Source organism: Lactuca sativa, chromosome 5, assembly GCF_002870075.4.
Source record: "Lactuca sativa cultivar Salinas chromosome 5, Lsat_Salinas_v11, whole genome shotgun sequence".
In the NCBI taxonomy this organism is placed as follows: domain Eukaryota; kingdom Viridiplantae; phylum Streptophyta; class Magnoliopsida; order Asterales; family Asteraceae; genus Lactuca; species Lactuca sativa.
Window position 1 is genome coordinate 91,303,061 of NC_056627.2, and position 14,616 is coordinate 91,317,676.

General features: G+C 27.8%; 1 protein-coding gene across 2 annotated transcripts; it reads left to right on the forward strand.

Moving 5' to 3' along the window:
• The first annotated feature begins 1,591 nt into the window (after window positions 1-1,591).
• On the forward strand, window positions 1,592-12,466 carry LOC111917535 (palmitoyl-monogalactosyldiacylglycerol delta-7 desaturase, chloroplastic). Of its 2 annotated transcripts, XM_023913211.3 has the most exons (6): window positions 1,592-1,830; window positions 1,972-2,032; window positions 2,519-2,659; window positions 2,795-2,935; window positions 11,876-11,982; window positions 12,056-12,466. In XM_023913211.3, the coding sequence occupies exons 1-6, from the start codon at window positions 1,679-1,681 to the stop codon at window positions 12,267-12,269; spliced, it is 816 nt and encodes a 271-aa protein (XP_023768979.1). In that variant the 5' UTR covers window positions 1,592-1,678; the 3' UTR covers window positions 12,270-12,466. The 2 variants fall into 2 exon arrangements, with proteins under 2 accessions (XP_023768979.1, XP_023768978.1); XM_023913210.3 differs by having other exon boundaries at window positions 1,592-2,032.
• The last annotated feature ends 2,150 nt before the right edge of the window (window positions 12,467-14,616 follow it).

Here is a 14,616-nt window from a genome sequence, read left to right on the forward strand (position 1 = left end):
TATATTTGAAAACATGTGTGTACCTTGAAAAACATATTTATACATTTAAAAATTTGTTTATACATATTAAATACAAATAAATACAATTATTTTATGCATTAATACATATTTATATGTATAAATATGCTTTTGAAAATATACATATTATTTCGAAAATATAAATACATATTTAAATATAAAAAAAATTGTGTATAAATACCTTTAAAATATATTTATGTTTTTATATATGTATTTTTTAACTTTAGAAAAAAAAATGTTTATATATTTAAAAACCTATTTAACAATATATATTTAGATTCATAAAAATATATAATATACACAATAATAATAATAACCAAAATCAAAATAATAATCCAAATAAGCAAAGTAGTATGATTATTATTATTAGTGATATATATTATCTTGAAATAGTCACACATAAGTAAACAAAAGCTATACAACCTAATGGTAATGTTTGTCTATTACATCTGTTTGGCGAGAGTTCGAATATGCGTTACTTCATTTTTTTAATCAAATAACATCCCAACGCTTTGTTAGCAAAGAGTACACAGTCAACACTGATGTGGCGTGTCACCTACACAGATGACCTACAAGTGTGACCGGGAAATCGTCTAAAAGGACGAAAATGCAAAATTTAAACCAAATATGCGGTTTTAATGAACATAAACATAGAAGGGTAAAACCAACTATTTATGCATAACATTCTACTTTGAATGTAATATTAAAAAATAATAAAAGAAAAACTTGTATTTATATAAAAATATGGTTTTTAAACGAAAAAAAATATATTTATATATTTTAAAATATAATAAAAAATATATATTTATACGGTTTCAAATAGAAAATGATCAATATTGAACAAAATTGGAAAAAAGATGTTCTATTTGAAACAAAAAAACAAAAGTGTCAAAATTGAAAGAAAAAATTAAACTTGGTATCAAACTCGAAAAAAAATGAAAACTTAATGCCTTTTGTGGGAAAAATTAATATTTGACACGTCAGCATGTCATGTTAGAATATCACGTCATCAAAAACTGAAACATCATCATGTCATGTCAACAAGTAACCGGGTTGACCGATCAAGTGGTCACCATTGTAAAAAATTAGAAAACACAATGTCAAATTTGAGACAAAAAAAATATAGTGTCAAATTACAATTTTAATATAAACTTAATGTCATTTGTACTATTTACCCTAATATGGAGAATATAAGAAAATGATTCAATTTTTTTTTATTTATCAAAATGACCAACATGTCCTACAAATTGTATCTAGGATTAAATTAACTTTGTTTCGTAATAGTTTTATTTTTATATCATATGAAAATTACATATCCAAAGAAAAAATCGTTTTAGATTTCAGACTAAATATTGCCTACAAAGTAAAAAAAATATATATATATTCTGAACTTTCAAGAACATATCCAAAAGCCGCAGATCAAATGTGAAATTTCAAGAAAATATTATGTTTTTTTAAATACCAAAAGAATGTAAAGATACAAGGACAAAAAAATATGTCATCTAATAGAAAAAACGGTGATAATTAACATTTAAATTTAAAGGGTTAGAGATTTTTTTTTTTTTTAGAAGTAGTTAGGTGGAGATATTTATCTCTAAATATTAGCTATTTATACCTACATACCAAAAGAAACACAAACTACTTTCCACAATTGAAAAATATGACAAACTTATTGGTGCCACTCTCCAACTCTCATGGTGGAAACCAATCAGATCATCAGAAAATACCGTTTTCCAATGTGATGGTCACGGGAACTAGGAACTATTTTGCAGGTCGAAAATGGCAAACAATAGACATCCAAGCGGCATCATGGTTTACTTTTTTCCATTTACTTGCCCTCTTTGCACCATTTTCATTCACTTGGGATGCTTTTTGGGTTGCATTTGTTGGTTACTTGCTAACAGGAATGTTAGGCATAACACTCTCTTACCATCGACTTTTGTCTCACCATAGTTTGAAACTTCCCAAATGGCTCGAGTACACGTTTGCTTATTTTGGGGTCCTAGCATGTCAGGTTTGTATTTAGCTTCGTCAGAAATCTATTTTTGCTTAAACTGATTAAGAGTTTGTTTAGTTGTACAAAATATATTGAGGATTGAATGAATAAACAAGATAATGATATTGGTGATCATTTGATGTAATTAAATTTTTATATGACGTAAGAATAGCTAACTCGCTATTTATTTAAAAAAAAAAGTTAATAAGCACAATAACTACTCGCTCAAATCTATATATGATTACTTCAAAAATTTTGTAGTTATTTTGAGAAAAGAAAATTGAAAATATATAAAATCATGAAATTTAGAAATAAAGCTCTGTGTCATTAATAATTATATAAATCAAAATAAATTATATTACAAGCTTTTCATTATATTTCATGATTGTATGAGAAAAAACAGGTATCATATTTTTTTCCAATAAAATAAATCACAATGGATTCATTTTTTATTTCGTCGTACCAAATAATACTCTATTTATATTTTATTTTATTTTCATGTAGGGAGATCCAATATTTTGGGTGAGCATCCACAGATATCATCATAAATACGTGGATTCAGATAATGATACACATTCACCAATAAACGGGTTTTGGTTTAGTTATGCTGGTTGGTTTTTCGACAATGGTTACCTAGTTGAAAAGGTATCATGATATTCTTTAATTAAAATTGTAATTTATGATTAAAAAATATATTGTTGCAATAGTTTTTATTTGAATCTTATGCGAAAAGAATACAAAACATCCTAAAACTATATTATATTGGTTGTCTTAATGCAGTATCCAGAACGTAAAAATGTGGAAGATTTAAAAAAACAGACGTTCTACAGGTTTTTACAAAAAACATACATGTGTCATTCACTTGGATGTGGTGTTCTCTTGTATGCTTGGGGTGGATTTGCATACCTCGTTTGGGGCATGGTATGATATCTTTATTTGCATTTATTTCTTAGATTCTAATTACATATTGATTTCTCATTTATTTCATTTGAATACATGATTTATATGAACTTATGTCTTTTATCATTTTATGTACTAAATAAATCGATACAAAAAGACACATTTGTTTGATAAAAACCACCTACACATGCTCAAATAGGACGCTAAAAAAATAAGGTTGCCATGAACCGATATTAGTGTGCGTATAACTGAACGCATTTATTGTTTCCTTGTGATACAAATGCAAAGCCTCTTGTAAAATTTTATCAACATCTTGACCGTTTCTCCTTTGGTTTTTTAGGTTGTTGTATAATTTGTTCATCTTCGAAACACACTTTAAAGTTTCTCAAAACTTTAAATTTAGTTGGTGTTTAGTATGTTAGTCATCACCAATATCCAATTCCTTGCGAAATCTTTTAGTAATGCATAGCCATAAATGCTCAATTGATTGCATTTCCTAGCTGTGAATCCTATGAAAAGTCAACCCAAGATTGTGTCAACATTAACTCTTCTGTCGAAGTCCACCCTTTATGCTTGCCCTTTGTTTTTTTTCCACTGATTCATTTCCTTTGGGGGGTGGAGGGTGAAGGGGTTGAGTTTCATGTATTGTTGAGGGGGGATTGAATTGGGGCATCAATTTAGGGATGATTAACCAGGATAGACGGATCAAAAATGAAAATGTTTCTAGTTTGCGTGGTTGAACTAGAAAGACAAGGATTTATTCTACCATATATTTAGGGTTGGGTGTTTGTATTAATTTGTGTTGTTAAAATGAAAGAAATAGAGATGAAATGATAGATAACGGGGTGATTTTAATAGTGGATTAGAATGGGTATTTTGTAATGTCCCGATTTTCAAAATAATTTTCATTAAAATAAGATAAAAAAAACCATTTTAATAAGTGATAATCTAAATAAAATCATTGCTCATAAACCCAATTCCAAAACCAGAGTATTAAAAGAAAACAATACGAAATTTCAAAACATAATTTGCTAACGTATGTGCACAGTCACGCCTTTTTCTTCCCACGATCCTCATAAGTACCTGAAACATTTAATCGACAACTGTAAGCACAAAGCTTAATGAATTACCTAAAATATCACACACCACAATATACATAGAATACATACAATAATCGCCTTCAGCACAAAGCTGATTCGCCCATGCCTTCAGCATAAAGATGGTCCGCACCTTTGGCCTTTAACACAAAGCTACTTCGCCATGGCCTTCAGTATAGAGTTGGTCTACCCCTTTTGGCCTTCAAAATAAATTTTGACCGCCCTCAACTCAATATATATATATATATATATATATATATATATATATATATATATATATATATATATATATATATATATATATATCAAATAGATACACAGACAATCCAACACCACATATAACTAACTCTCTAGTAATCATGTCTAACAGAATACTATAGTATAAACACATCCTATATTATAGAGAATATATGCTACAATATGTAGTATAGTGAGAAAAATTACCTCAACAGAGTCCAAAAATCCCATCTGCATGCGAATATTCACAAAGGTCGGTCCCATGAACCACATAGGCATAAAATACATGTCAAACCTCATTCTATGACCCAAATATAGTCAAAAGTGAAAAAGCCAACCTACTCATCAATGGAAGTGACACGGCCTGGGCACCCCGCCCCCACTACAGAAAAAAAAAAAGTTGGTATTTGACCTTAAATGGAAGGGACTTAAGAAAACTCAAAAAGCGGCTCGCGTCCCTCCTGATCCAGCACTTAATTGTTGAATTAATCTCTTAAGTCCATGTTTTCAAACTCTCAAATTTGGATCCAAATGGTGTCTTAATGGATAAATTTTCCAACTTTATTTTTTAGAACACCCCAAACTGACTATATTTAAAACCCTGGATTCCAAAAAGTCCAAGATCCAATTTTTCTTCAAGCATCGAGTAAAGAGCGCTCTTGCATGCACCCTCTAATCTATTTAAACCTCATATCTAAAGTTGATTATTGCACTTAGATCATGGAGTTATCCAAACTCCATAGATCAAACCATCAAAGGAGCCAAAACATCATTAAAGCACTAAAACTCCAAATACTCATAGATCAAAAGGTGAAAACCAATAAAGCTTGAATCTTTAAGACATATAAAGGTTAAGAAGATGGACAAGGGCTAATTTATTCATTTTAAAATCTTGAATTATCAAATCTTGCAAGAATACTTCACTCTAGAACCACTAAAACACACCAAAATGGATGAGAATAAAGAGGATAAGCTCAAACCTTCAAAGGGGGTTAGGGTTTCTCAATGGATGTTCTAGAGTTAATGGAGGCTGAGGAATGACAAACCATTGGAGTTAATGCACCTTAAATAGCTTCAAAACCTTAAAAACACGTTTATCGCATAGGGTGGGAGGCACGGCGCGCCCCAGAAGAAGCGTTCCACTCCCTCAACACAAATCAACATATTTTTCGGTTTTTCAGCATATGCGATTAATGGCTTCTTGTTTCGCCTCATCCTACTACTTTTCTTTGGACTATTAAACCCCCAACTATAGAATGTAAAAACACCATAGGGATTAGGGTGTTCAATATTTATAGGGTTGTAAATTGGTGTGTGTGTGTGTGTGTGTGTCTATATATATATATATATATATATATATATATATATATATATATATATATATATATATATATATATATATAGAGAGAGAGAGAGAGAGAGGGTTAAGTTATAATGTGGATGACATCTATTGTGTGGACGTAGAGACAATTCTAGACCAATCATTTTCAGAAAATATGGAATTTTTGTATATCTTGATTTTAGGCAGGTAATTAGTCAAATCCATAAATTTATGAAATTTATTCAAATCAAGTTAATTATATTAATTATTATCTATAATACTTAAAAAACACTTATATACTCTTTCAAAAATTAAAATCCATGAACCATGCAAAATTCAAAATTTATAATTTTATAAAAGGTAGAGCCAACATTTTTTCCAATGTATGACCCCTCCAAAATCAGAATTCTTAATCAAGAGCATGTTTATAAATATTCTTTAAAATAAAATGTATTTTAAAAATAATTTTAACAACACAAGAAGAATTTTCTAAATTTTAAACAATTCCTATAAAAAAAAAAACTCTTCACTCGATGAAACAAAAACATTTGATGAATAATTACAACTACAGAGAAATAATGAAAGAATCAAACCATTCTTATTTGAAATTTACAAAAAAAAAAAAAAAATACTAGTATTCTTAAAGAATATGTAATATTCTTACAGAATATGATGTATCCTTTAAAATAATGCGAGCTATTCATAAAGAATATATAATATATTCTTGACGTATGCCTCCATAAAATGTAAAATGTTTAGCAAAATAAATTGGATCTTTCTTCATAATAAAGTTGATTTCTTTGATGGTTTATAGAATCAATTTGATGATCTTCTCTCTGAAATAAAATAATAGTTGTTAAGGGAATTCTAACAGAAAAAAATAGCTGCAGCTAACTAGGGCTATAAAATTATAGAAAACCAATAGAAAGTAAGTCCATTGCATAAAAAATTTGTTTATTCTAATTTTATTTTAAATGTTTTGGTTAATCTTATACCAAAAAATGAAAAATAAAGGTTTTTTAATTCCTCTTTTTTCATATCTCACATAGACACATACGGTAGTATAATCAAAAACAAAAATACATATAATATGTATTTTTTATTTTTTTGGCAGCAATTGGAAGAAAAAAAATACTTACAAAAATTAAATATCATGAAAAGGCAAAAATGGCTCCAAGGTTTTGATAATCGATCAATGCAAAACCGGAACATGTTCGTCAAATGATGTGGTGATGGCATTGATAGTCGGCGATTAAAGAAAGAGAGAAAACAAAGATAAATATCACTATTCATAAAATTAAGGTAACTAGTCTTGATTATAGGAGAATAATAAGTGAATTAGGTAATTAACATTATTAATTAAGAAAAAAATACTAATATACATTTTATTTGGTTTTTAAAATGTTTGGCTCATTTTAGTCTCTACATCTACATAATATTTATCAATTCACTTTTGAACCTCTCTCTCTCTCTCTCTCTCTCTCTCTCTCTCTCTATATATATATATATATATATATATATATATATATATATATATATATATATATATATATATACATACATACTAGGCGAATGTCCGCGTGTTACACAGAAATACATATATAGTTGAAATTATTACAAATATATGTTGTTTTTAAATATAACAATAACGTTGTCGTTAAATTTGATATAACAATTCGTATACTAAATTAATATAATATATTGATTATTTTGAATTATATGATAATATATATACATCTATTATAACTACATAATCCCAACCGTTTGAATGACTTCTACCCGCAAGTTACTCATGAATAAAATTAAATATAATATATGGTTTAATGTTATTTATAGTTGTTGTTATTATTAATTAATTTTTTAAAATTTATTTGTTTAACGTTTTAATTTCTATCATTATAAGTATTTAAAACATCAAACATTGTTTTTTAATTTTAAAGGTAACAATATAATCATTTATATAGAGTTATATTTAACTATTGTTATTTTAAATTACTTTAAACTACTTATTTGAAAACGTTTAATGATTATACAAATATTTTTAGGAAATATTTTAGTTAAATTGAGATTGTAATTCAGTTTTTTTATTTAGCACTACAATTTATCATTTTTAACTATTCACGAAATATTCATTGGGTTTTTTAAGTGGAACTGAAATTTATATTTAATTTGACACTGTAATGTTATATTATAAATTAACGATTTAAGTATATTGTCCAAACTATTTAAAAGTTGTAACTTTAAATTGATAATGGTTTACATACAACAACATCTTAATCTAATAAATTAAGTATGATCTATTAAAAATTAAAGACATAACTTTATAAGTAGAAGTAAAGATGTTATTTTAATATTGAAATTAAGTTTATTTATGAGTACACTTTAGGTTTGATATTTATTTAACCTTTTTAACCAAATTATAATCATTATTAGAAAGACACTACAATTTATTAGTTTTTACTATTTACAAAATACTATTTGGGTTATTTAAGTTAAACTAAAATTTATATTTAAGTAGATCTTGTAATGTTATATCTAAATTTATAATTTAAGTATTTTATACAAATTGTTCAAAAGTTGTAGCTTCAAAATAATAATAGTTTACACCCAACAATACATTAAAACTAATAAATTAAGTATAATATGTTAAAAGTTAAAAAACATAACTTTATAAGTAGAAGTAAACATATTCTTTTAATATTGAAATTTAGTTTGTATATGATTACACTTTATGTTTGATATTTATTCAATCGTATTAACCAATTTATAACCATTATTAGGAAGAAAATGAAAATTCATGGGAATTTCAAATGAATGTGGTGAAAGGAAAAATGCATAGGAGTTTCAAATGAATGTAGTGAAAGAAAAAATGCTAGTTTTATAAGATACACTAGGCGAATGTCTGCGCGTTGCGCAGAAACACCTATATAGTTGAAGTCTTTACAAATATATGTTTTTTTAATATAGCAATAACGTTATTGTTAAATTTGATATAATAAATCGTATACTAAATTGATATAATATATTGATTATTTTGAATTATATGATAATATATACATCTATTATAATGGCATAATCTCAATCGTTTGAATGACTTCTACCAGTAAGTTATACATGAATAAAATTAAATATAATATATTGTTTAATGTTATTTATAGTTGTTATTATTGTTAATTAATTTGTAAAAAATTATTTGCTTAATGTTTTAATTTTTATCATTATAATTATTTAAAACATCAAACATTGTTTTTCGATTTTAAAGGTAACAATATAATCATTTATAAAGAATTATTTTTAACTTTTTTTATTGTAAGTTATTTTAAGCTACCTATTTGAAAACTTTAAACGATTATAAAAATATCTTTAGGAAATGTTTTAGTTAAACAGAGATTACAATTTAGTTAGTGCATTTATCATTAAAATTTATAACTTTTAACTATTTACAAAATATTCTTTGGTTTTTTAAGTTGAGCTGAGATTTATATTTAAGTTGACATTGTAATGTTATATTTAAAATAACAATTTAAGTATTTTGTCCAAACTGTTCAAAAGTTGTATCTTTAAACTGATAATGGTTTACACACAACAACATATTAAATCTAATAAATTAAGTATAAGATGTTAAAAGTTAAAGACATAACTTTATAAGTAGAAGTAAATATATTATTTTAAAATTAAAATTTAGTATATTTATGATTACACTTTATGTTTGATATTTCTTTAACCTTATTAACCAACTTATAATCCTTATTTGAAAAACACTACAATTAATCACTTTTAACTATTTACAAAATATTATTTGGCTTGTTTAAGTTAAACTAAAATTTATATTTAAGTTGACCCTATAATGTTATATTCAAATTAATAATTTAAGTATTTTATACAAATTATTCCAAAATTGTATCTTTAAAATGATAATGGTTTACATCCAACAATATATTAAAACTAATAAATTAAGTATAATATGTTAAAAGTTAAAAAATCACTTAATAAGTAGAAGTAAATATATTATTTTAATATTGAAATTTAGTTTATATGTGATTACACTTTAGGTTTGATATTTATTTAACCTAATTAATCAACTTATAATTATTATTAGAAAGAAATTGAAAAGTCATGGGAGTTTCAAATGAATGTGGTGAAAGGAAAAATGTTTCCTTTATAATACAGTATGATATATATATATATATATATATATATATATATATATATATATATATATATATATATATATATATGTCAGGGTCGGCTTATTGTTTAAGTAGTAAAGGTAGGGCTTAGGGCTCCCAATTGTAAGGGGCCCCGTTTACTTTTGATCCAAGGTTATCAGTTTCCAAAAATCAGGTATAAGTGTTGATCGATTCTTCAAACGACGATACGACAACAAAAACTTCCGTTCTTTTTTCCATTCTTGTTCTCGATTAAAGGCTCTTCTTCAATCGTTTCTTCTACTCTTCTATTGAGTTGTTGTATCGCTAAATCACAGCAGATCATCATCCAAAAAAACTGGGTTCTTCTTCCTTTTTCATTCTCGCTGTCTCGCTGCTGTTATTCTGTTGTCATTGAATGATTGAAACGGTAATATGTTTTCTATTTTCAATTTTTAGTTTTGATTATTATCTATGATTATCTAATTGGGGTTAAAAGGCATTTAATTAGGGTTAATATTTTGAGTTTTCACAATGGATTGCAGCGGAATGTGAGAGTTATATAAATTAAATTGTGTTATATAAACAGATGAAGTATAAATAATTAAAAATGTTGTTTGGTTAATACCAAGACATACTGATTGTGAGCAAGTATAATATTACTTTTGAAATCTTGTCGTTTCCTGGCTTGAGCTTTCTATATGATTTCAATCATGATTTTTGTATTAAATAATTTTGATTTCATTGTTAAAGTTAATGAAAATTTTGACAGTGAAAGCTCAAGTCTAAAAAGTTTTATTTTCTTTTAAAATGTGGTTTGGTACACTAAATATCATAAAAGTGCATGAGAGTAAACTGGAAAGAGGTGGCCCAATCATTCCAAATTACAGTGCAATTGTTTGTAATTTTAATTTTTTATATTTATCTTTCATTTGCATAAAAAAAAAAATTAACTCCGCCATTTGTAACATTTTTAGTTTATTATTGTCGGTCTCAAGCCCGGATAAAAGAAGAGTGTTTATAACATTAAGTATAGTAAATGTCAAAGGTCCCCAAATTTTTGGTTGCTTAAGGCCCCCAAACTGATTGAGCCGCCCCTTATATATATATATATATATATATTACAATTTTTGACCGTTAGACCTTAAAAAAAATTATTTCCATTTTTTACCGTTTTATACATTTCAAAAAAATTAATAAATGAAAATTTAAAAAAAATCATTGGCCAATAGGAACAAGAGAGAGAATGCAAGATAAGGTAATTGAACCCTATATTCTTCTATCCTAAACCGCACCCAGAGTGTTGTGTTCTTGAGTGAGGTTTACCAAACTGTTGGATGCGTGACATCCCATATCATCGTCCATTAGGGTGAAAGCAAAAGGAGCGTAGGTAGCCTATCTTGTGTTCTCTCTATTGTTCCTATTAGCCAACGGCCGATTTTTTGTAAGTTCCATTTTTTTTAAATAAATCAATCGGTAAAGAAACATAAGAAGGTTTTTTCCTTTTCTAAGACCTAACAGTTGAAAAATGCAATTAAGTGTTAACTATCGGTCATAAAATAACACATATCTATTTCTTTTTGAATTATTAAAATTATCCTTATGATTTGGTCAAAATTACACATCTAGAACTTAAATGATAAGATTAAACACCCCATTCCACAAACGGTTAAAAGGACACATGTCATTTCTTGAAACTTACTATTAAGTATGTGTTAAATATGGAGTTGGGGAAATTGAAGGGAATGGGTGGGGATATTTGTTTTCTTTGTTTTATGTTTGTTTTTAATTTAAAATTGATAAAGTAATAAAATAAAATGAAAATATAAATTATTAAGGGTAAAATAGTCATTGCATGTCAATATGGACAAAGCGTGCAATAAAAAACAACCCAAGGACGGTCTGAGTTAATTTCTCAAAATAGAAATTGAATGTGCATTTTGACACATGTACAAAAGACGTTTGATGTAATTTACCTGTAAATATATATGTGATGTGTTGTCATGTTTTCATTGGTTCCGGTAGTTGTTTCCTTAATTATGTATTCTCCATTATATATATATATATATATATATATATATATATATATATATATATATATATATATATATATATATATATATGTGTGTGTGTGTGTTTGTGTGTGTTTTGTATGTAGGGTGTTAGGATCATATGGGTTTACCACATCACGTCCCTCGTGAACTCCGTTGGCCATATTTGGGGAAACCAAGCATGGAATACTGGTGATCTCTCAAAAAACAATTGGTATGTGTGTAAATATACGAATGAGCTAATTATACTAGAATCTAACAAAAATGATTATCCAAATTTTGTGAAGGTGGTTAGGAGTGTTGTTGTTCGGAGAAGGATGGCATAACAATCATCATGCATTTGAGTATTCGGCTCGATATGGATTAGAGTGGTGGCAAATCGATGTTACTTGGTACGTGATACGATGTCTTGAAGCCTTCGGATTAGCAACCAACGTCAAAGTGCCAACTGACGCTGAAAAGGTTAAAAAATCATTTGTCATCTCTAATAATACACTTTAAATGATAGATCGGTTTGTGTACAACATATACCTTCAAATAAATAAACCGAGGAATATGATTACTTTTCTACGCCGATGAATGTAAAATATGTTAGGGGTGTGTTTATTAACAAAAGTCTTTCGTCAGTGAAGAATCCTTAATTTATGTTTTTTTTGTTGAAAACTAATATATAAGTTGAATGTAGATATGTTCTTTAATTTTGACTTATTATGTTTGTAATTTCATTGAAGCCCAACAAACTTTTCTTTTATGGTTTAAAGGGTCTTTGGTGTTAATTTTTGGCACTATAGAGACATAAAGTCCATATTGACCTATTAAAAAAGGTATTAATCTCTTTTTATCCGATTTCACAGGTAAAAAAATGATGTGGCATATATATGATACCATTGTTCTTTTGGAGTTATAAAATCATCTTGGAGGGTTGTAAAGTCAAGTCATTACTGAACCTCATAATCTAATCGACTAAGATTTTGTTTTTTTAACTTAATACACTTAATCTATAGAAAACCAAATGGGTTAATATATATATATATATATATATATATATATATATATATATATATATGAAAACCAAATGGGTTAATATATATATATATATATATATATATATATATATATATATATATATATATATATATATATATATGATGGATTTCAAGCAATACATCATTGTTATGGTGTACATGAAAACCCTAATAGCTTTTGGATCTAGTTTGTCTAATGAACATGCAATTAAATATACAAAGCTATAAACCCTAGATCTAGCATACAATTAATCATATTAACACAAAATATGGTTTATATCTAACCTTTGATTGTTATATAGCAATAACAATCATTCTTTGGCTACAAAAAGCTTAGTGTCTCAAGTGCTGCACCTCTAATGGAGTCACAAACACCACTAAGCAACTTGGATGAAGAGGGAGGAGGCACCAAAAAAGGCTGGAAACCCTAAAGGAACTCTTAGCCTTGTTTTTGGGGCATAGGGGCCCTTTATATATTAGGGTTTGCAACTAGGAAACCCTAATCTAACTGTTTAGGCCCTAAGCAGTCCATGGACTCCTTTAACATATCCCTTGGACGAATTCCTTATGGGCTTACCATAGAATTCGTCCAACCTATATATTATTAGGTAATCCATAGTCCAATTGTAATTATCTTATAATTACAACTCCAGTCCCCTAAGTTTAATTATTCTCTTTTAGCCACAAAATTAGTTCTTAATTAATTCGTGACTAATATTAATTAAACATTATGATTTCTCCTTTAATATATTATTCTTATAATATATTAATAAATCATAATTAAACCTTTCTCTCCTTAATTCATCCTACATATTGCTATGGTGAAGGCAACCCAAAAGGACCATACTCATAATCGGGTCAAGTACATACCAAAATAGTTATGGACTTAGACACTAATCCAACAGTCTCCCACTTGGATAAGTCTAATAACTATTTTCCGTATGACTTCAGAACCTGATCAGCAATCGTAGCTTTCATAAGCCGCTATCAACTCTGATCTTATCAGATACATGTGTCCTTTCGATAAGGGATCATATATTCCTCCATTCTCAAGATATCGTATAGACACAAGACATGAATTTCGATCATTCTCTCTATATTGTTTCCCAACTTCCGATTTATGATGACTGACAACAGACTACAATTGAACATATCAACTTAGTCCCGGCTTGGCCAAGCGCTCAGGTGTCATCACTAAATCATCGACGGGCCCACATATATCGCTTTTATCCCACTTTGGGTAAAAGGAATGGATAAACTTCGACTCAAATGCTCGCTTGCATTCACTGATCGAATCACACACAGCAATAAGTTTTATAACACCAAGTTACTGGTGCGTTTACTTATTATCAATGTGCAACCGACCAACAAATAACAACTCACACGTCTCGGTTTCAAGAATATACAATATTATCGACTCACAATCACTCGTGATATAATCCATGAAGTGATTCACGTGAGCGTGGGTTTAATCCAATACTTTAATCTTATCAAAGCACTCATGAACCCTGCAGCAAACTTGTGCTATGTCTAAACTCTTTAGACAGTCTACAGACTCTTCATGACAGTCTTCCTTCATACCTACTTCCAACGTATGGCCGACTATGGCGGTTCGAATAACCCAGTTATTCTGGAAGTCAAAACATGCAAACTGAAACACAACAATAATACATAATCCTATATGGCCCCAAACTTGTGGGAGTAAATAAAACACTTTTGTTTAAACACCATATTGATTACTCATTATTCATCGTTTACTGTTTCAGAAATTTAACTTATTACTCAAATTACAACAATAGTAGTCCCATGCACAAAGCATGCAC

Bases quoted from the DNA above. Each gene is read 5' to 3' on its own strand.
- LOC111917535 (XM_023913210.3), top strand. From the start codon at position 1,679: ATGACAAACTTATTGGTGCCACTCTCCAACTCTCATGGTGGAAACCAA. The intron at 2,660-2,794 runs GTATCATGATAT...GTCTTAATGCAG, and splicing joins ATGGTTACCTAGTTGAAAAG to TATCCAGAACGTAAAAATGT. The intron at 2,936-11,875 runs GTATGATATCTT...TTTTGTATGTAG, and splicing joins CATACCTCGTTTGGGGCATG to GGTGTTAGGATCATATGGGT.